This window comes from Papio anubis, chromosome 2, assembly GCF_008728515.1.
Source record: "Papio anubis isolate 15944 chromosome 2, Panubis1.0, whole genome shotgun sequence".
Lineage (NCBI taxonomy): Eukaryota > Metazoa > Chordata > Mammalia > Primates > Cercopithecidae > Papio > Papio anubis.
Window position 1 is genome coordinate 105,959,643 of NC_044977.1, and position 23,932 is coordinate 105,983,574.

The following is a 23,932-nucleotide window of genomic DNA, read 5'->3' on the forward strand; positions in this document are numbered from 1 at the left end:
GATGAAGAGGGATCAGTTAACAAGCATTTACAGAGCAACTTCTAAACGTAAACTCTACACCAAGTACCATTGGGGATGTGAAAGAGACAGAAGACGACATAATCCCTGGCTTGCAAGGCACTTACAATCTAGCTTTTACTTAAATACAGTCCTAGGAAATATATTGACAAATATAAGTTTATAATACATCTTACAAAAAGTGCTCAATAAATAATTATGGTTTTTAGAAGGCAGGGTCAGGCCTGATCAGTGAAGTAAATGTAATCAATAAAGGAATGAAGTTTACTTCATAAGTTAGTAGACTGTCTATAAACTCACCTGCTGAATATCTAGGCTGGTGATATCCATATGTACAATGAGAGCTTCCACATTTTCCATTAATTTTTTATCTTGGAAATGAACAATCAAGTCTTTCATTACTTGGGGTGTGATTCCCACCAATTTATCACTTAAAATATATGGCTCAAGGCATTCCAAAAATACTCCTTTGGCCACTGAATTCTCACTTAATTTATCATACATCTGGCTAAATAAGAGATCCCTGTAACAGAAAGGGGAGGGAAAAAACTTTTAGGAATATGCCAAATATTCATTAAATTTAGTCTCCAAAGTATATCTCATTTTTTCCCTATTTCAACTTACTCATGAATTTATTTAAAATGGCAATAATATTCACATAGAGCTTTATATTGCAAAAACTTTATATGTGGACGTGTGTATGTGTATATATATATGTGCGTGTGTGTGTGTATATATATATATAATCCCAATTAATCCTCCCAACACTTCTTTAACAAATCAGAAAAACTAAGATAAATTGTTTGCTAACAGTAACATACCTAACAAACAAGAGAGTCAGAATTTGAACCCAGCCTTCTGGCCTAAATCCTGTGTCAGTCTATTGTGGCATATTGCTTCTTAAAGACAACACTGACATGGGAACAGATAATTGGATGGACATCATGAAGCAGGAAAAATAAAAAAGGACTACTCATGATTTATCCTTCCCTCCTTCCTGGTATTTAAATATTCCTAGCTGACTTGCAGAGCCAATATGCTTCTTTGTCTAGCTATAACCCTTTGCATCCCAAAATGTTTGGCTAGTGATTATTCATGGAAGAAAAAGAAAAAAAAAGTGTTTAATACTTTAAATATAAACCTAGAAACAATTTTGTTGCAGAAACAAAAATTGTTTTAAATTACTTTAAATGTCAACAACTTCGACAATGTTTATTTCATATTTCTGACCCATAAATAATTTGAGTTATATTGACCATAGACAGAATTCTGAATTCTGTTTTCATACATTATATAAGTATTATTCTAAGTTGCTATTTATTCTTTAAAATTACCATTTTGTCTAATACAATATTTCAATATGCTGAAAAATCAGAATATACTTAAGTATTCCTGTACTGTTGAATATATTACTTATTTCTAATATTTTGAGTGATACTACAATGAACATCTATACAAAGCCTTTCCCATTTGGAGGGCTTAATTCCTAAATCACTCAACTTTTAGAAATTTATCTTAAGTGAAAAGATATGAAAAAATCTGTGGCACTTGAAATGTGCTACGAAATTATCTTAGAAAAGCATCACAGCATCAATTGACACTGCCACCCGCAATGTATAATCATGCCAATGCATGACATTTGCAAGTTTGGTTTTTCTCCCCTGACAATTTAATAATTCTTTTATGACCAGCAAATTTGAGTAGTTTTCATGTTTTCATTTATAAATTGTTATTGCCTTGTATCATTCACTTCTTTGTTCATTCCGTTTTTTAAAAAATACAAAAACTGTGAATTTTATTTACCTGTTGAGATTATTTACTTTTTTCTAAATGTGTAATTTCTTTATATGTATATCGTGTCAATTGTGGAAAGTGATAAATGGTTTGTTTATTCACAGGTATGGTCTTTCATGACAAGTTCCACACAAACGTCAAGGAAGCTCCTGAAAGGACTAGGATGGGGTTTTGACTCATCTGAAGTCGTGGAAGGGGACAGATGGAAAACAGACTGGCTACAACTGCACCCGAACTCCATGTCACCCTGCAATTAACAGCATTTGCAATATTCTGGGGAAAATCCATAGCCATTTATTTTGTTCTCAAATGCACAAATGTAATTTTACATCATTTTTCCTCTTCATTTAATATTTATCGAAATATTTTCATGTCAGTTTCATTTGAATCAATAATTCATCATATTTTTGTGATGATTGATTACTAGCCAAGCAGAAGAAACAGAGATTAATGGAGTTTTACTGTAAGAAAGAAAAAGTAACAAGACAACTAATGATTCAAAGAAAATGTCAGATTTGCTAGTCCTTGTACTCTGTAATGTGTTGTTAAAAGGAACACGCTAAAAAAGATAATTACATATTTTAGCTTAGTACAAAAAGCCTTGGAGAGAGAATTAAAGAGCTAAAAATTCAGTAAAGGCTACAAAAGTTAACTAACAAGGCACTCCTGTGTCAAATAGCATGTGATGCTGGTAAGATAAATGCAAAACCACACATTTCTTTCTTAACCAATCAGAAACTATAATATAAAGAAGAAAGAAAAATAAGGCTGAGCAACTCCTACTTGCATCTCTACCTTAAAATAAAATTAAAAAAAAATTATATTCAACGACAGATTCTCATCATTCTGGGGGAATATTTATTAGTGCATCAGGAAAGAGGGGAGATAGAAAAGTACATACAGTCCAGGCTGGGTGCGGTGGCTCATGCCTGTAATCCCAGCACTTTGGGAGGCCGAGGCAGGCAGATCACTTGAGGTCAGGAGTTTGAGACCAGCCTGGCCAACATGGGGAAACCCCCTCTCTACTAAAAATACAAAAATCAGCTGGGTGTGGTAACGTGTGCCTGTAATCCCAGCTATTCAGGAGGCCTAGGCAGGAGAGTCGCTTGAACCCAGGAGACAGAGGCTGCAGTGAGCTGAGATCGACTCTAGCCTGGGCAACTGAGCGAAACTCCATCTCAAAAAAAAAAAAAAAAAAAAAGACAAGTACACACAAAAATTTTTAGCTCTCACATTTCTTTCTATATTTAGGCATTATTCTCCAGGGTGCTATCTTTGTTTCCTAGAAGGACTGACTTCAAAGTTGATGTTTACCATTTCAAGCTTAGCCTCCCTATGGCCAGTCTAACAGAAAATCTATCATAAATAATAGAGGACCAAAGAGATATTTCTACAAACTTCGTTTTATAATAGTACTCACATTAAAGATATTTTTGAAGTTTATCATTTATAACTTCAAAAAGAGGACAACTGTTAAATTTACTTTGTACATTATCAATTTCATGATTTTTTAAAAGCGAAGAACAGCTCTGGTTATAAGAAATTACAAATTTAGAATTTATGGGAAGGGGAACAAGGGCATCAATCCTACCACTTGCCAATCCATACTAAATACATAACCAGAACCAAATAAGTAAATTTCCACCAAATACAAATGGTATTTAATACATCCAAAGTTGATTTGGGCTGGTTTCCTTATTTATAAAAGCAAAATTCAAACGAATTTTAAGAAATTATTTTCAAAATGCTCTATTTTCTGATACAAGTACCACAGTTTGTAAAGATTTCCTTTAAAAAGGCATGTGGTGATAGTTACACAACTGTGAATATACTAAAAACTACTGAATTGTATACTTTAAAAGGGTGAATTTTATGGTATGTGAATTACATCTCAATATAGCTATAATAAAATTAAAAAGGCCTTTTTTCCCCTAGCTTTGATGTTAGGTTGATGCAAAATTGCAGTTTTTGCCATTACTTTTAATGACGAAATTCACAATTACTTTTGCACCACCCTAATAAAATTTTAAACATCCAGTTCCTCCACAAGTCTTGATAATTAAGATCTTTTTGTTTCTCAAACAATAGTCCTGATGTTGAACAACATGAGGGAACAAATTAAAAGACTACTTCAAGTTCACTTTGGATTTAACAGAAATATTTTTGGTTCAGATGCATACGTAACGCAAGCCACTGGAACGATGGCTCCTTAACAACTGTGAATCCCCTTACAGTGATCAAAATTCAAGGGGGTCAGTATCATCCGTGTAGAACACCCATTTTGCTTTTTTTAAAATAACTGCTTTATTGCTATATAATTCACATATAATCACATAACCCTATTTTTAAACAACGTTAAAATTATAATTATGGTTTACATAAACTCTGGATCTATTTTCAAAGTAAAACTGACACTAGGGCTACCATATATATGCTAATATATAGCCTGTATTTTGCATAGGTAAAATGACAAATCAGAAGTATCCCACAAAAAGCCTGAAGACATTGTGTCTTTTGCCTAATACTGAAAAAAAAAAATACACAAAACGAAATTGAAATGAAATTGTGGAACACAGACCAAATTATGAAAATAAAGTATAAGTCTTCAAAAACAGAATTCCTGTCATTTCTGATATTAAGTAATTTACAAAAGATTCTAATGCCAAATTTTAACCAAGATAGATGTCCATAATACACTGAGCAGTATGCCCTACACAGAAAAACAAATGTGATTACTGTCACATAGTAAAAATGATTTTACATTATAAAAAGAGTTATTAAATATAAATAGGAATACATATACACACTAGCTTAATTAATATTACTGATGGGTATTGAATTCTCTGAGTTATGAAACTATGAGGTAACAGTGATTATAGTGTAATAATGGTTGTGGCACTAAGTTAAAATTAATTTCAGAGCATGTATTATGTTTATAATTTCACTCACATAAAAAACAATATAATATGTGAAAATAAAAGGACTGCCTATAAAAACAACATACTCAATCAGAAGACGTTAATATAAAAGGAATCTGGGGAACAGGATTGAGTGTCTGTGTAATGACCCTAGAAGTGGAAGAAGTTACCTGAAATTGGCTGGCTGAGTACTAGATGACATTTTGTTAGATTGTATTTGTATTATGCAAAATCTGAGCATTCCTTAAAGCAATGTTAATGTCACAGATATTTTACAAAATTGGAAATGTAGAAGAAAAGACCTTAGACATAAATAGGACCAAATGTCAAAAAGGATAGTATAAAGAGAGCATCCAGTTCAAAGAGAAAAGTACTATACTAGAATGAAGCTACTTACATCTGACACTTCTTTGCTACAATTTAGCATAGGGAACTGACCATTTTTAACCTTATTATCTATGGCAACTCTAAGAAAAAAAATTTTTAAACTCTACCATTTAAGTGGTTACACTGAACTATTTAATTAAACATAGAATTCTTGTATCTAATAAATCTTTAGTCATTGCATGTTTGAAATGGAAGGGAACTGAAAGATGGCCTAAATGCAAACAATTAAAGTTGATCAAATGGCTTATTCAACCTTTCCTTCTAAGCTCAGGCCCATACCTAGAAGAATCTTAACATTCTGATGAAAAAGAAAAGCCAGCATGGTGAGAAGCAAACAAGCACAACACAGATCTAGAACAAAAGAGAGAATGTTTGACCCAGTGCCTAGTTTCACAGCCCCAACCTTTCTTACATCTCTGGGAATGCTGCCCTCCCACTTTTTCTCCTATTAGAACCCAAAGAGTAGAATTAGGGAAACAGACAAGGAGGGAAAGAAAGAGAATAAGAACCCACATGCTGGAACTTCTCCCAAGCAGAGGCAGGATCTAGTACAATCCAGTCTTCGGTGTTAAAAAACAGAATTGAGCGAGAGGGAAGCCATCCGTATGCTCTTTGTACTATGGTTCAGGGAAAATGTTCATGGCCTTGATCTAGGAGTGAGTATGTAAGAGCAGGAGGAGGAAGAAAGAAAAGAGGTACGGGTATGAAAAGGACCAGGAAGAGCTGAACTGAGGAAGGATTCTCTTCCTCTTGGAGGTGAGGAGTATACACTATGACTGCTGTTCCTGTTATTTCTGAGATCTCCAACAACAAATATTGTATTTGTTTCTGACACAATACAGAGAAAGCACGCTAAGGAATCAGGAAAAATTAAAGGAAAGAAGTTGACGAAAATAAAGAAATAATAAATAAATCCTAATTTGGTGAAAATTGAGACCAGATTTTATCTTCTATGTTATATGCTGTGATTCAATACAGAAATTATTGCATTCTCAGCCATTCAATAGGTGCAATAAATGTTAGAGAATATTTCCTTTTCAAATCATATAAAAAAGAAAAGTTTATCTCCGGAATATTTTAGGGAATAACAAAATATTTTGGGAAAATATCATCAATTTTTTCTTTTTCCCTATATAATCTTTCATCTTACAACTGTTAGGCCCACTTCAACTTTATGTCACTGTGACAGTATTTTAGTATTCAAGATAATGATCACAAGTCACCCTGCAAATCAGGAGGCAGGATTACTTCATCAGTTCAACCATCAGGTATTGGATAGCTATATTGTGTCAGGCACCATTCTAGGTAGAAATAGTCCGTTTTATAAAAATAAGCCTTTTTACTCTAAATAAAATTTAGTCTTTCAGGCACTTCACTTCATCTCATTTATAAATTATCTCAATTTGAATATCAGAGTTGATCCTAGTACTTATACTTATTAGTACTAGAAATACCTCTACACCTCCACTTCCTCATCTGAAAATGAGGATAACATTACCTCTCTTTACATGGTATTTATGAGAGTTAAGTAGAATATGTAAAACTGATTCATGTAACTATTAAGGCTGCTTTAAAAATACAGGGACATACAACAAGGAATTGAGTGTGAAAGGGAGGTAAAGAGAGAACTAATTTAGAAAACGATAGGGTAAGGTTAGCAGACATATCATGGTGCTTTGCTTTCTAGGACACAATGATTAACTACACAATCACTGTCCATCAGCTAAAAGTAAACTAGCTGTTCAAGAGACACAAAGGTATTTCTGGCCCTAACACCTGAAAGAAATTTCTCCTGTAGCCTAAAGAAGACAATGTGTAATATAAAGTAATGTTCTTGGCCGGGCATGGTGGCTCACGCCTGTAATCCCAGCACTCTGGGAGGCCGAGACGGGTGGGTGGATCACGAGGTCAGGAAATCGAGACCATCCTGGTTAACACGGTGAAACCCCATCTCTACTAAAAAATACAAAAAATTAGCCGGGCTTGGTGGGGGATGCCGGTAGTCCCAGCTACTCGGGAGGCTGAGTCAGGAGAATGGCGGGAACCTGGGAGGCAGAGCTTGCAGTGAGCCGAGATGGTGCCACTACACTCCAGCCTGGGCGACAGAGCGAGACTACGTCTCAAACAAAAAAAAAAAAGTAATGTTCTCAACATCCCTACTGTAAGCACGATGTATTTCGCTAATTATGTAACACTAGAGTTAAAACACTGGAATCAATTTGAGCCCCAAGGAGAACTTACTATAGCTATCTATGACTGCATCAGAGGTCTGACATAGCAAATTACTGCCCTCTTGATAACCTTTACTGATACTTCAAAATATGACCCAACCTTTTATGAATCAGGCTACTAGAATTTATATAAATTCATGAACCACGTCGTGTTGCATAGGGTTTTGGGAGATATCTACATTAAACCTTCACATTTGTTCTCTATCACTTACAAAGTGGTATAAGCCAGTGGTTAAAACCAAGAACACAGGAGCTAGACTCATGTATTTGAATCCCACCTTTGCCACTGAGGCAGGACAGTCGCAGGTTGCAGTGAGCCGAGATCGCACCACTGCACTTCAGCCTGGGCGACAGGGCGAGAGTCCGTCTCAAAAAAAAAAAAAAAAAAAGTATATATACCAAAAAAAGGAGATTGTGTGTGTGTGTATATGTGTGTATATATGTGTGTGTGTGTGTATATGTGTGTGTGTATATATGCGTGTGTGTATATACATGTATGTATAGATCTATATATAATGAATCATACACTTTTTACTTTTAAAACTCCTTAATATTGCTCTTTTGCTAGTTACGTTCTTTACTTCCAATATCCTGCCACACAAATAAATAATATATCCATAGCATCTGTCTTAGGAAAATTAATTTTATTAGGTAAATGAACTGAAAATTGCTAAAGAATCAAATTTCTATAAATTAATATTTTTTAATCTATTCAGTCAAATTCATACAATTCCTAGCAATGGCTTATACATAAACAAGAGGCTACCTGTTTCCAAAATAATTGAATCTGACATGCAATGCATACTCACTTTCGCTGCAGCAGAAGGCAGTAATCAACTATGACAGGCACCATATCCTGTAGAGGAACCATAAAGAAAGCATCAGCCCCACAACCCTGTCCAGTGGCCCACTGATAATGACAGGACTGCTTAAGATGCTATTAGACTGTTAGGAGGATATAACTTTGTATCATGCTTTTGGTAAGCAATTTGGCATTATGTGTCAAAGTCTGAAAAATAGAACGTTTGACCTAGTAATTCTATTTCTGGAAATGTACCCTAAATATGTTTAAGAATAAAACTTATTTTAATGCATTAAGGTGTTCACTGCATCTTTCTAACAGAGGGAGCAGGAGAAGGAGGGGAAGGGGAAATGGGAAAGAAAAGAAAGAAATATGAATTACATTCAACAACATGGGAAAAGTTAAGTAAATTTTATTATTTAAGTAAAATACTACATATGTTTTACAAGCTTATCAAGAGTTTACAATATCATTAAAACAAATACTAGGTGAAAATATGCATTTGTCTCACAGATCTGTAAAGAAAACTCAAAAAAAAAAAAGGAAACCAGAAGAAAATAAATCAAATTGATAACGGGATACAGTTGGTCCTGCTGGTGGCTCAGGTGATTAAGGTTGCCCATATTTTGTCACAATCCTCCAAACCTGCTATTTTAACGTTGATTTAACGTCTCAGTTTCACAATATTTTTATTGCTTTAAATTCATCATGTACAGACTCATATCAAGTAAATGACAACCCACAATTTTGACCCTTTTCAATGGAAAGAGTCTGAGGGAGAAACAGTAGCTTATTATGACTGGAAATTGTCAAGTAACCAAGCATCAAACTTCAGCAGTATTCTTTCCTTTCCTGCTGGCTACAGGGAAATGGTTTCCTTTTAAAAATCCTGGAAAGGTTATGTTCTGGACAGAAATCTCATCAGGAGGGAGAAGGCACTATGTGAAAAAGAGCTCCACATACTAACATCTGTCTGATAAAAAGGTCAAACCTAAGGAACTCTTATTATTTGAGAGAGAGGTGACTAAAGAAGGACCTACAATCCTGAAAGGATTATAGGGCTATCCCTGACCCATCCTGCTTCCTTTACTTACGAATATTACTCATGACTACAAGTAGATTTGATTCTTCGAAAATAGGAGGTAAAATTATAGATGTAAAAAGTGTTAAGAGCCATAGCAAATCTCAACCCTGAATGAGAATACAGTGGGCTAGGTAACGGGGAGTTGGTGGCAGGAGGACTTCCCTAGAAATGCTAGAGAAAATAAACATCCTTTAAAATACACAGCTGAGCTCCTAAGATAGTAAGGGCAATAGCCAGGTCTAAAAGTGAAAAGGGAACTGAAAACCAAAGCAGTAAGTTCCGAGCTGTTATTGATCCTATCCTGTAGGTTTGTTGGTCGCAGAAGAGCTTGGGCTTTAATGCCAGAAAGAAGTTGAGGCCTTAAACCCTTTTAACAGAGGGAACTGAAGCAGAGGACCTGCCTAAAACTGGGATTCTTGAAAAGCCGCATCCTCAATGAAAGGAAACTAGAAAAAAAAAAAAATCTGCCTGTTGGCACAGGAAGATGACAAGGAAGTTTGTCTGTCTCAGCCTGGGCTCAGAGGGGGTAAATTTATACTCACCAAGAATCTGTAATCAAGACTCTGTCTTCAGGTAGAGCTGGGATTTGAATTTATACCATCTCCTCAGTATGAGAACAACTGAGCCAAGAGGTTCACATAAAAAGTGATCCTGAAAATACTATGCAGCCATAAAAAAGGATGAGTTCATGTTCTTTGCAGGGACATGGATGAAGCTGGAAACCATCATTCTCAGCAAACTATCACAAGGACAGAAAACCAAACACTGCATGTTCTCTCTCATAGGTGGGAACTGAACAATGAGAATACTTGGACACAGGGCGGGGAACATCACACACCAGGGCCTGACGGGGGGTGGGGGGCTGGGGGAGGGATAGCACTGGGAGAAATATCTAATGTAAATGGAGAGTTTATGGGTACAGCAAACCAACATGGCACATGTATACCTATGTAACAAACATGCACATTGTGCACATATACCCTAGACCTTAAAGTATTAAAAAAAAAAAAAAAAAGTGATCCTGAAAAAGGATACTCCTCAGATACTTGAAAGAAGCAAGTTCAAAAACTCCCCAGAGATCACCCTAAACCCAGGCAAAATAACTACTGATAAAGTCCTATTGAAGATGTGCTCAAAATAAAAAACTTGAAAACACTTCGTTAAATAATGCACCATACACCATACATGAATGTCTGGAGGAACTATAAAGGGCAGTAGTATACCCCCAAAACTTCAAATAATGTAATTATCAGGTAGAAACTATTTTTAAAGTACACTTAAAATAATTAACGGCATAAAATAAGGAATTAAGTGCCTGGCCCGGTACTAAGTACTTTCGATATACTATAGGGTTTAGTGGAGTGTGAATCAGATTCATACACTTAGATCACTATGGTGACTGCACGGTGGGAGCATCTGAAAAATCAACACTGGAAACCAAGGCTATTACAGTCATCAAAGAAAAAAATGGTGGACTAAACTAGGGTACTGACAGCAGGTATAAAGAACAGTGGACAAAATTATTTATAACTATAGGGTTTGGTGACAGATTGATCATGGTTTGGAAGGCATTGAGAGGAGTCTGTAATTCCTAGGTTTCTGGTTTAAGTGATGGTTGAATGAAGAGGTCACAAAATGATATAAGAAATGTGGGAAGAGGTGTTAGAAGGAAGAAGGTAAGTACAATCTGGTCCACAGCAGATTTGAGGAACACCTTTACTTTGATGTTGATTAACAAGAAATTGAATACAGTAATCTGAAACATCTGGGTTAGAATTACAGATATCTAAGTTATCAGAGGAAGCAGTGAATAGAAATAAAATTGTCCAAGGACAACAGAGCGAGATGAAAAGCAGTCAACAATGGACTAAATCTTAAGGAAGACCAATATTTATGAAATGGTCAGAGGATAGAAACAAACTGATTCAAGAAGAGTCACTGAGGTTTAAAATCAGAAGGGCACACAGTCACAGATATCTACAGGATATAGACTTTCAAGAAGGAAGAACTAATCATTGCTGTTTAATACAGAACTGACAATGAACAAGATCTGAAAAATATGTACTGTGTTTAGCGATGTGGATATAACTGGTGTCTTTAGTTAAGGTGTTTTAGCTTCCTGATTAAAACTGACACACTTCTAGCGAGACTGACAAAGAGTAAGAGAAAACATCAGGAATGAAGCAGAGGATATCATTATAGACATTGAAGACATCAAAAGGATAATAAGGGAATACTACGAAAATTCTACACACATAAATTTGACAATTTACATGAAGTGCACCAATTTCTCAAAAAACACAACTATCAAAACTCACTTAACATGAAATAGCTCATTTGAATACCCCTATAATTATTAAGGAAACTGAATTCATAACTTAAAATCCTCCAAAAGTAAATCTCCACGTTTAGATGATTTCACCAGAGAATTCTACCAAACATTTTTTTTTTTTTTTTTTTTTTTTTTGAGACGGAGTCTCGCTCTGTTGCCCAGGCTGGAGTGCAGTGGCCAGATCTCAGCTCACTGCAAGCTCCGCCTCCCGGGTTTATGCCATTCTCCTGCCTCAGCCTCCCAAGTAGCTGGGACTACAGGCGCCCGCCACCTCGCCCGGCTAGTTTTTTTGGATTTTTAGGAGAGACGGGGTTTCACCGTGTTAGCCAGGATGGTCTCGATCTCCTGACCTAGTGATCCGCCTGTCTCGGCCTCCCAAAGTGCTGGGATTTCAGGCTTAAGCCACCGCGCCCGGCCTCTACCAAACATTTAAAAAGTATGAAAACAAATCCTATACAATCCCTTCCACAAAATAGAAGAGGAGCGAATATTTCTCAATTCATTTTGTTAAGTTAGTATCACCCTGATACAAAAACCTGAAAAGCCATTACAAAAAAACTACAGACCAATGTTCTTCATAAATAAAGATGCAAAAGTCCGTAACAAAATATTAGGAATAATAATTCACAATTACATAAAAGGAATTATACCTCATGACCAAGTGAGGTTTATTCCAGGATGCAAGACTGGTTCAATATTCAAAACCCAATCATTATAATATTCCATATCAATAGCCTAAAGAAAAAAAAAATCACATAATCATATTAAGTACATAGAAAAAGCAACTGACAAAATTCAATATCCATTCACAAAAACCCTCTTAGAAAAACCGTAATAGAGGGGAACTTCCTCAACTTGATAAAAGGTAACTACAAAAAACCTACAGCTAATATTATACTTCATGGTGAGAAACTGAATGTTTTTACTCTAAGACTGGGAACAAGGCAAGGATGTCTGCTCTCACCTCTCTTCAATACAATGCTGAAGTTTTAGCCTATGCGATAGGCAAGAAAAGGAAAAAAATAGTACACAGATTGGGGAGGAAAAAATAAAACTGTCTCTGTTGGCAGATGACATGATTGTCCACATAGAATATCCCAAGGAATCTACAAAAAGCATTCCAGAATAAATGAGTTCTACAAGATTGCAGAATATAAGATAAACATTCTATACGCCATTACTGAACATATGAATACCAAAATTAGAAATTCCATACCATTTAAAACTGCTAAGGAAAAAAGAAATATTCGGTGTAAATCTAAAAATCCATGTATAGTACCTGTATACTAAAAACTACAAAAAAAAAAAAAGAAAGAAAGAAATGGGAAAACTAGGAGACTCAGCATAGTAAAAAAATCAGTTCTCCTCAAACTGATATGTTTAATATAATTTATATCAAAATACCCACAAGATTTTTTAGAGATATAGACAAGATTATTCTAAAATTTATATGGAGAGGCAAAGAAATTGGAATAGTTGAAACAATTTTCATAAAAGAGGAAGAATCAGTCTACCCAATTTCAAGACTTACACAGCTACAGTTATCAAGACTATGTGGTACTGGCAGTGGGATAGGCACACAGATCAATGGAACAAAATAGAGAACCTAGAATTAGATTCACCATATAAGCCCAGCTGATTTTTGACAAAGCTGGTAAAGCAACTGAGTGGAGGAAAGAAGAAAAGATTGCTTTTGCAACAAATAATGCTGGAGCAATTAGGTATCTATACACACACAAAAAGGAACTTCGACCTCAGTCTCATACCTTATGTAAAAATTAACTCAAAATAGATCACACATTTAAGTTACACACAAAACTGTAAAACTTCCAGAAAAAAACAGGAGAAAATCTTCAGGACCTTAGGCTAGGCAAAGATTTCTGAGACTTGATTTCAAAAGCACAATCTATACAAGGAAAAGCTGATAAACTGGACTTCATCAAAATTAAAACCTTTGGTTTGCAAAAGATCCTGTTAAGAAGGATGAAAAGCAAGCTACAAACTAGGAGAATTATGTCCAATAAAGGACTAGTGCCTTGAATATATTAAAACACTATAAAGTCAACAGTATAATGAGAAACAATCCAGTTAGAAGAGAGACAAAACCCACGCAGAAACATTTCACAAAAGAAGATAAACTTGTGGCAAATAAACACATGAAAAAATGTTTAACATCATTATTCATTAGGGAAACGCAAATTACAGCCACAATGAGATACCATTATGCACCTATCAGAATAGCTACAATAAAACAGTGACTTCACCAAATGCTGGATGTGGATTAGAAACTGGATCACTCACACATTGCTGGGGGGAATGCAAAATGGTACCAGCATTCTGGAAAACTATTTGGCAGTTTCTTTAAAAATTAAACATTCAACTATCATATGATGCAACAATTGTAAACCTGGACATTTCTCCTAGAGAAAAGACATGTTCACACAGAAACCTATACAGAAATGTTTACAGCCACTTTATTTTTAATAGCCCCAAACTGGGAACAACCCAGATGTTCTTCAATGGGTAAAATTGTTAATCAAACTGTGGCTCATCCATACTATGGAATACTACCCAGCAGTAAAATGCAACCAACTATTGATACAAGCAACAACCTGGGAGAATCACTAAGGAATTATTATGCTGAGTTTAAAGAGTCAGTCCCAAAAGGTTACACACTCTATGATTCCATCTATATAGCATTATTGAAATTATAATTTATAGAGATGAGGAACAGACTACTGGGAATCAGAGGTTAAGGAGGGGGTGGGAGCAGGAGAGAAGTAGGTGTGGCTATAAAAGGGTAAAATGAGGGATCCATGCGGTGATGGAAATGTTCTGTATCTTTACCTTATCAATATCAATATCCTGGTTATGTGACTGTACCATAGTTTTGTGAGACGTTCTCTTATTGGGGAAAAATGGTTTAAGGGTATGGGATCTCTTTGCATTATTTCTTGCAACTGAATATGAATCTATAAATATCACAAAATTACAAATTTAATTTTTAAAAAAACAAAATACACACAATCTTTATGCCTGCCACTAACTGTTCCTAACTCAATTAAGGCAAAACCATCCAAATTAACACTTTCAATCTGGCTTCTTAAAGAAAACAGGTCTTTATCAATTTTGAACATTTAAAACAGTAAGTAAAACAGAGTATTAGTTAAAGCCAAATCTATTTCTATATTTTAAGTTTTCCTCAGCAACTATTTATCAAGGACACTAAACCAGATGCTGGGAATATGGCAATGACAAAAATCAGACATGTTCCTAAACTTACACAGGTCCCTAAACATAAAACTGACATTGAATGAGTGACTTCAGTGAATAGTATTTTAGAAAGAAATGGATCTGAGTTAATCTGGGGGACAATTACACTGAGACGTGAAAATAAACTGGAGCTAGTTGAGCTACAAAGAAATGAGAAAGGATTTTTTATGAAGAGAGAACACTGTGGACAAAGGCTCTGGGTTATGAGAGAACAGGGACATTAAGACACTGAAAAGAACTCTAGTATAACAGGAATACACAGAATTGGGGGCAGTTAGGCAAGAGTAGACTATGCAGAGCCTTAGAAAATAGTAGGAAATTGAGTCTCTACCTCAGAAACAACAGGAAGTCCTTGAAATATTTTAAAATTAGGGAAGCATCATATCTAGATTTGATATACATTTCTCCTTGGCTGCTGTGTAGAAAATGAAATGAAGTACAGTAAGAATGTGTACAAGGACATGGTGGAAACAGATGAGAGAAACTGTCAGGAGGCAGAATAGCCAGGAACAAGTAAAGGACAAGAATCACCTAATTTGCGTTAGGTGCATGGTGGATCCACTCACTAACACAAGAATCCTCAGAAAAGGCTTTGTGAGGAAACAGTTATTGAGTCTGAGGTACCTACAAAACATCCAAGCAAAAATGTAAATGGGCACCTTACTCTATAGATCTCAGAATTCAGAAGAGCAATCTAGGTTGCTAACACCAGTTAGACAGTCATGTGCCTATGTCACCTAGGGAAGAATGGAAAGCAGTGATTTGTCAACTTTGATGTTAACACTGGTTAAGAGAGTCATGTGCCTGTATCACCTAGGGAAGAATGGAAAGCAGTGATTCATCAACTTTGATGTGCTTAAGGGACATCTTGAGAGCTGACTACAAATCCTGGTCACCAACCCCAGAGAGTGATTCAGTAGGCCTGGGAAATAAAAAGTATTTTTAACAAACATCTTCAAATGATTTTTGAAGTAAATGGTACACAGACATCTTGACAAACATTGTAATAAAAATAGAAGACAAGGGTATTGTGAAGAATCCTAACATTTCTTGGTTAAGTAAAGAAAAGGAAGAAGAATAAACAAAGAAAATCAATAAGCAGTCGGAGAGGGAGAGAAAAAACTGGAATGCATGGTATCAGGGAAGCACATGAAGACTTTCAAGAAGTCTTCATGTGCTAAATGCTGCTAAGGACCAGTAAGATGAAAAATAAAAGGGTCCACAGAATTTATAGACATGGAATAGGTTAAGGAAAGAGAAGGAGATGAGGAAATGGAGACAACTCTCTTCTTTTTTTTTTTTTTTTTGGGAGACAAGGTCTTGCTCTGTCACCCAGGTTGGAGTGCAGTGCTGTGATCTTGGCTCACTGCAGCCTCGGCCTCCCAGGTTCAAGCGAACCTCCCACCCAGCCTCCAGAGTAGCTGGGACTATAGCTGTGCACCACCACTCCCAGCTAATTTTGTGTGTGTGTGTAGAGACAAGGTTTCGCTATGTTGCCAAGGCTGTCTTGAACTCCCGAGCTCAAGTGATCTACCGACCTCGGCCTCCCAAATTGCTGGGATTACAGGCATGAGCCATCATCCCTGGCCAGAGACAACTCTTGTAAGATGTCTGGCTCTATAAAAAACGGATGAACAAGAAAGCACAGGATATTAGAGACAGTGTGGGGCAAAAAAAGAATTTGTTTGCTGCTTGACTTAGTTTTAGGGTGGGAAACACTTGAACATATATAAATGCATATGAGGAAAGCCAGAAGAAAAGGCAAGTCTCAAGATGTATGAGACAGAAATACTTTAATTCCTTTTTATCCTACTATAATAGTTATGATACAAATAAATTATAATTATAGGTTGAAATCTTTTCTTAAATAAAAGCCACAACCTGTCCAAAATGTGACAAGATCCAAAAGTTATTTTCTATAACTAAGACAGGACAAATATTGATTGATCTTTGGAGAAAAGCAAAAATAGTGAATAGCCTTACATATTCTGACTCTAAGGAAAGGGTGAGGCTCCTCACCAAGGGTAAAGATTGAAATTAAGGCAGCAGGCAGGAGGTGCCACCTGCTGGTAAAACACAAATTCTCAGTATTTGACTGTGACAGAAATGAGTCTTAATAGGAATTTCAACTAACTCGATTAGAGGTTACTTATGTCTCCAATAATAGCTTCTTGAGACTGAGAGAGAATCTGAGACCTTCCTACCGAGCAAAAAAAAAAAAAAGTGTTTTAAAAACACTTCTATCAGTTGCTCACCCTGCCTTTATTTGAATACATTCCGTAATAAGAGGTGCATAAATCCAAGAGCTGTTACAACATGAGTAGGTCATTTTAAATTGAAACACATCTTCTCCTAATTTCTACCCACTATATACTAGGCCTTCCCTCTGGAGCAATACGGCTAATCCCATAGGACAGCTTCCACCATCTCTAGGCGGGCATGTCTCCACTTACTTTCTCCTCAGATTAAACAACCCAGTATTTTTTTTTTTTACCTGTTGTTTTTAAAACCGTCCACCATCTCAGTTGTGGGAAGTGGCTGAGTTTATCAGCAGCCTACAAAATGACTTAGCAGTTTTATTTCAAACAGGCAACCCAGTAGTACTAGTACTTTCCTGTATCTGTGTCTTAACACACAGTTGGCTCATACTAAGTTTACGGTCAACTAAAATCCTGTCCACCTAGATCTTCCCGATCTAGTACTCACATAATTTGATTATTTGAATCTAATGAATCTAAGTCTTGATGTTAATCCTCATTAAATTTCAACTTATGATGATTTTGATTGCACTTTCTTATCAAAATCACTTTGAACTTTGATTCTTGACACTACCTAGATTTGACAGGCCAGTCACTAAATTTTCACCCAAATCAATGATAAAAACTTGGGTATGAAAGAGTCCTAAGATGTAATTAATACTAAGCCAGCAAAGAATATTTCTGGGTAGAAATATTTATCTAGTTGCAAATCTATTTGCTATTTACTAATCTATTCCAGCCACAAAGATAATGGAAAAATTAGGCAAATGCTTTAATGAAATCAATTATGTTATATCACAGGCATTCCAGGAATATATTATCTTTATATTCCTTTCAAAAAGGTAATTATATGAGTTTAACATGGTTGTTTTGAGGTGAATTCAAGGAAAACATTCACAAATCACATCAGGGATGTCAGCAGATAGTCTCCAAAGTCCACTCGACTTAAAAAAAAAAAAACCCACTTTAAAAGTCAACCTATATAATTATTTTATGATTAAATATGATTAAACAAAACAAACATGCACTGGCTGACAGTGCATGCATTTCGCCCATCCTAATGCACTGAAGGTCACATTTTCCAGAAGAAAACTGTCCTCCTGAATGGAATAAATTGTATCTCCCTGTATATACTCCACACTAATCAAGAATGCCTTATTTGAAAACTAATGAAAAGTTACTTGCAAATTATTCATGTTGGCCCAGATTGTTTCAACAGTATCATGGATTATAATTCTACTGGGTCTTGAGAGGTGAACAATCATAATGATATTACATATTACATACGGTAGGCTTCAGTTTTTAAATACACTTATCTGGACTTTTCCACTTTAAAACCATTCTCTGTGGTCACGAAAATGGAGTCAAAATGAGGAGCACTGTACTATGGTATAGTGCGGCAGTCAGGATCAAGCCCACTGCTTGAATTCAAATCCTAGCTCTCTATTAGCTTTGTGACCTGGAACAAATCATTTAACCTCTCTGTGTCTTGGCATCATTTACAAATGTGAATAATAACAGCAGCCACCTTACAGAGTTATGATAAGAATTAAATGAGTTAATAAACATGTATAAAGGGTCTGTAACAGTGCCAGCCACACAGTTAAGTATTAAACAGTTTAGATGCTTGCTGTAATTCTCATTCTTGGTCATTTATTAATATCACCCCTTCTCACTCATCTTCTCCCTGTGTTTGCTCTTAAAATAACAATATAATACAATGATTAGTTAAGAACTGGGCTTTGAAGTCACAAAGACCTGGATATGAGTCCCGGCTCCACCATTTACTATAATATTACCTTGTAACTTCACTTCACTTCACTCCTCTAAGCCTGTTTCCTCATCTATAAAATGGGGATTAAAAACGACACCTACTCCCTGGGGTTGTTGTGAGAATAAAAATACATGTCACACACTTTACATAGTACCTGGCACATTGTATGTGCTCAGTAAATCTTTGCTAAAAATCCCTATTTTGTACTCCACAGCATTTTGGTAGGCACAGTCTGGGCCATATCATTCTCCTTTCTGACAGTCTTACAAGTTCATGATACTTCTGGTATGTATCTTTAGTTACACGCCTTTCTCCATATTTATAGATGTTCTGTGATTTGCAGGTAGAACCTTCTTTCAACATTACTTTCTCCTTGAATGGTCAAAATTTTAGAATTTCCTGTTCCTTGTGAACTCATTCTTTTTTTGGAGCCTGTAGCCATGTGATTATATCCGTATTTTTTTCTGAGATACTTGCTTTCTAAAATACTGGACTCATGCTATGTATATTTTTCATCATTATTATGATTGTTAAAATAAAGTGATAATTCTTCTCTTAAGGGTCTATCTCTTCTACTTCCCCAATCATTAGTAAAAATTAAATCCAGAGAAATAGCCGCCTCCATTGTTTCCTTTACCTCCTATGAGACTAAATCACTGATAAATCAAAAATTTTATCAAATATTCCTACCAACAGAATGAGACTTCTAACAGGTAGCTAGATGGTTACAGGGCACATTACTACTAACATTTGTTTCTCTGTACATTCTGCAGTCTGCATCAGAAACTACCATCTACAGTTCCTGTATCTGAGATTCTTTACTATTTCTCCATCAGAACATCACCTTTGTTCCTTTCGTCTTTTAGAAAGAAGCTCTCTACCACGTTTTCCCTGACATGGTGGTTTCTATATTCTCCACACACACACATACTCATTCCATTCACCCCTCCTAGTTTTTTCTACTAGATGATTTTTTTCAACAAAATATACCTTCCAATGGCCAGAGTTCCTACAACCTATTGCTGATAGGTATATTCTTGTTACAAATATTAAGTTTTCTATCTATACTGCGTTGGTATACACAAGTATTTATATATAAGGTATTGTTTCCAAACAGTTTTGTTCCCAAATGCTTTCTTTCTACCATATGTCTTCTTATTTATTTTTATAATTATTATCTAGGCTTATTTCTCCTTCTCTACTGATTAATAAGCATCCAGTCAAACAGAGTAATAACACTTACTCTACCAGAAGCTCACTAGCGTGGCATTGAACAGTACAGTTCAGGAAGCCAAATGCTTCTCTGATACCAGCCAACTCTTAACTGCCATATCTATTCTTGTCTTCCAATGTTACAAGCATCAAATAGAATATAAAAAGATAGGACCTGTGCCTGCTCTTTAGAACTTCAAAATCCCTAGATTTCTTCTAAATATTTCCATTAATGTAAACCAAAAAAAAACATTATTTTGACTAGACTACAAACTTTAAGAGAGTAAAGATCATGTAAATTCCACCCACTATTGCCCAGTACCAAGTACTTATTAGACCACAGGACACACACTTTAGCCAAATCCTGCCCAAAGCCTGTTTCTGTATTGTTCACAGCTAAGAATGGACTTTACAATTTTAAGGAGTTGCTTAAAAAATCAAAAAACAAAAAAAGGAAGAAAAAGATGTGACAGAGACCACTGTAGCCTGTAAAGCCTAAACTCTGCCATCTGAGTCTTTTTAGAAAAAGTCTGCTGACCCCTGTGTTGGACACTCAAATATTTGTTAAAAGAGGAGGTAGGGAGAGGGAAAGGAGCAGTAGGAATGGGGAACAGAGATGTGCAACGAATATAACCGGAGAGCACTGCAGAAAGAAAAACCTGCATAATAAATACTATACACGTCTGTACATTGTTCTTCGGCTTTCATTTTCATTAAGTTCCAAGATAAACTAAAGGTCTTTCGTTAGCATATTTTATAGATCATATATATATTTTTTGTGATTGATCTATTATTCTTAAGTTATAGGTGCTCCTAGGAGAACTAAATTTAAACCTTGGCAGTACTAAATAATCTAGTTAACATAAATATCAGTCACCAGCAAGATGTCAGCCACTATAAGGTATCAGTTTACAGGAAAGGATCTTCACACGTATATCCTTTCCTTCCACACAGCACTAAGTAGCTAAGTGCTAAGTAATACTCCATATTTTACTCATTTATACCCATTACTTAAAAATATAATCATTTAGAATGTTCTATAAGCCCTTCAATAAAGTTTTGAATACTAAAAACATGTTTAACCAAAAATGAAAGTCACATTCTCAAGTGACATAAAAGAGCAGTATTAGACCTCTCCAGAGCACTGTCTACCAGAAGCACATGCAAACGTGTACCTGAAAATGCTGCTCCATCACTTGGATTTTTCCTTGGTCTGGACACTTTTTCAGAGCTCGATCTGCATAATGGAATAGGATTTCTACCATCTGTAAGGAAAATAGCCTGGCATAGCCATTAAAATATATCTCTAAAGTTTTTCAATATTTATGTGGCCCTCCTAAATAATATAGAATTCGAATGTTATTATATTAAAATTATAATTGAAAATGTTGGTGGCTTTATTTACCAACTTTTTAAAACTCTAGTCTCATTTCTTTCAGCCTCAGGGCTAGTACTAATTTGCTAACCTTTCTTAAGAAATATCTCTATGTTCTAGACCTCAGTGGTATCTACACTGCTCAGAAAATGAAACATTCAAATTCTTCAGTAATCCTCTGCCTTAGGTGTTTCCCTAAAGAGCACAGATGAGCAAATCATTCGGAGTCTAAGGAGTGACCGACTTCTATCCAAGTTTTCTACAAATGTTTCTATTAATCTGGAATATAATTTTTACCAATGCATTTACACAACAAAAGGGAAGAAATACTATAGTCAATTAATTCAGCCCAGTCTGGAGTAGGAACGGAAAGTCAGTATTAAATAGCATCAATTATATTGATGCTAATTGATAATAACATTAAAACATTAACCCTCTCTGCTGGTTCTGGGCAACACAAACATTGCACATACAGTATTTCTCATAGTTACTTAATAAGTTCATAAAAACTGACAAATGTCAATTTTCTCTGGCCTATTACTTGGTTCAGAAATAATCCAGATTCCCAGGTTTTCTTCCTCCTCCTTCCTGCTGGCTTTTGGCTATGTACATTATTATCTTCATAAAAGAGTGAGCAAGGGAAAAAGAAAAGGTGATTAAGAAAGAATTTAAAAAGTATTCAAGATGACACAGAGAATTGTAACCGGAATTTTTTTTTTTTTTTTTTAGATACAGGTCTCACTCTGTCACCCAGGCTGAAGTGCAGTGGCGCAATCATAGCTCAACTGTAGCCTTGAACTCCTAGCCTCAAGTGATCCTCTGGCCTCGGCCTCCCAAGTAGCTAGGACTACAGGTGCATACTACCATGCCTAGCTACTTTTTTTATTTTTTGTAGAGACGAGGTCTTGCTATTTTGCCCATGCTAGTCTTGAACCCCTGACCCCAAGTGTGTGTGTGGTGTGTTTAATACACTCTCTCCTAGATTGTAGCCATTTACCTACTCATGCCCAAAGATATGAGCAAATGCCAAAAGCAAATCTGTACTGCATTCTAGTAAAGGCCCTATTAAAACACTCACCCGGTCTGCAACAATAGCCTTTCGCTTACTGGCATCCCCTGATAATCCTGCAGAGAAGGAAAATCCAACAAAAAAACAAAAGTTAGTCCATATCTTTAGTAGTGACACTATGTCTGGTTTCACATTCATAAGACGTGTAACATCAGGTATAATTGTAACAATCCTTAGGTATCAAAATGTTGGATAATACACCATAATAGGAACACCTCAAATCTACTGGACCAGATAGCACATCAATGTACTTCTCTTTCGTTCTAATAGTAATTTCCTTACAAAATAATTTTTAAAGTGACATTTTAATTTCTATACCCTCTATTTGTCACCTTAACCTTCTTAACTGAAAGTCTATAAGGTTTAATAGCATCCTGTTTATAAATTTATAAACACTTGAACACTCAGCTAAAAGTGTCCTGTGAGTGGTTAGTACTATCCGTTCCCTCTACTCCAGGAGACCCATGTCTACTACACTGTAATTCTGTCTACTCACCCACTACAGCTTTTGCTTTTCCTTCATGGAAAGACCACGCAAGAGCCAAGGCTTCTGTAAGACAATCTTGTTTCAGGAGATGATCCACTCTCTAAATGGAAAAATGAGAGAAATCAGACCCCTTTGTCCGACCAGTCACCAGGCAGAATTCCTGTTCCACCTTAAATCTTTCCAGAAGTTGCTGCTTAGGGGCAAAAATTATTTTAATAATTATGTGAATATCTTATTTCAAAGAAAAATATCTTAAAGCATTAGATAGTATAGTGACTGTATAGGCTAGTATAGACAGCCACAGGGCCTAAATATGAAAAGGGGTAATAGCTGGAATGTCATTGTAGGAGAAATGGCTAGTTGTTTATCACAACATTGATTTCTCCCTCCTTGGTAGTAACAAACCCCATGTTTATTTGAGACAGCAATATAGCAGCTGAAGGATATTTCTAAGACTACCTCGTAGCCACTGGGAACAATGTGACTAAGCTCTGGCTAATGACAAGTGGAAGTGTTGTCTGGTATTTCTGGGATGTCATCTTAAGAGGTAGGAGACATCCTTTATTTTTCTCTTTCTTCCTTCCTAAAATGTGGTAACAGCTGGAGCTCTAGCAACCACACTGAATTATAAAATGACCCTGAGACCAGAACATCAAAGACAAACATGGTGGAACAGGACAGCACGCTTAAGCTTATGGAATTCCTACAACAGTTGCAGACCACCTAGCTCCAGGTTGCTTTTACATGACACAGAAATCTTATTTAAGCCACTATTATTTTGAATTTTCTGATATATGTAGACAAACCTAATTCTAACTTATAATGTCAGTTCTAGCAAATCAAGTACCTAACAGCTATAATAGTTTTCATGTACATTCTGAAATTAAGAAGCTTACCAAATAATCTTCTGAAAAGTCA

General features: G+C 35.8%; 1 protein-coding gene across 5 annotated transcripts in view; it reads right to left on the minus strand.

Moving 5' to 3' along the window:
* VPS8 (VPS8 subunit of CORVET complex) overlaps positions 1-23,932 on the minus strand; it is a 252,301-nt gene that overhangs the window by 170,770 nt on the left and 57,599 nt on the right. For 4 of the 5 annotated variants that reach the window (XM_003894741.4, XM_009201234.4, XM_021934597.2 and 1 more), the window contains 5 exons: positions 23,024-23,114; positions 22,537-22,583; positions 21,259-21,348; positions 8,158-8,204; positions 319-541 (listed from right to left, as the gene is read on the minus strand). In XM_003894741.4, the coding sequence (XP_003894790.3) occupies positions 319-541; positions 8,158-8,204; positions 21,259-21,348; positions 22,537-22,583; positions 23,024-23,114 (498 nt within the window). Of the gene's footprint in view, positions 1-318; positions 542-8,157; positions 8,205-21,258; positions 21,349-22,536; positions 22,584-23,023; positions 23,115-23,932 lie in introns of those variants that run through there. The other variant, XM_021934598.2, reaches the window with a different exon arrangement.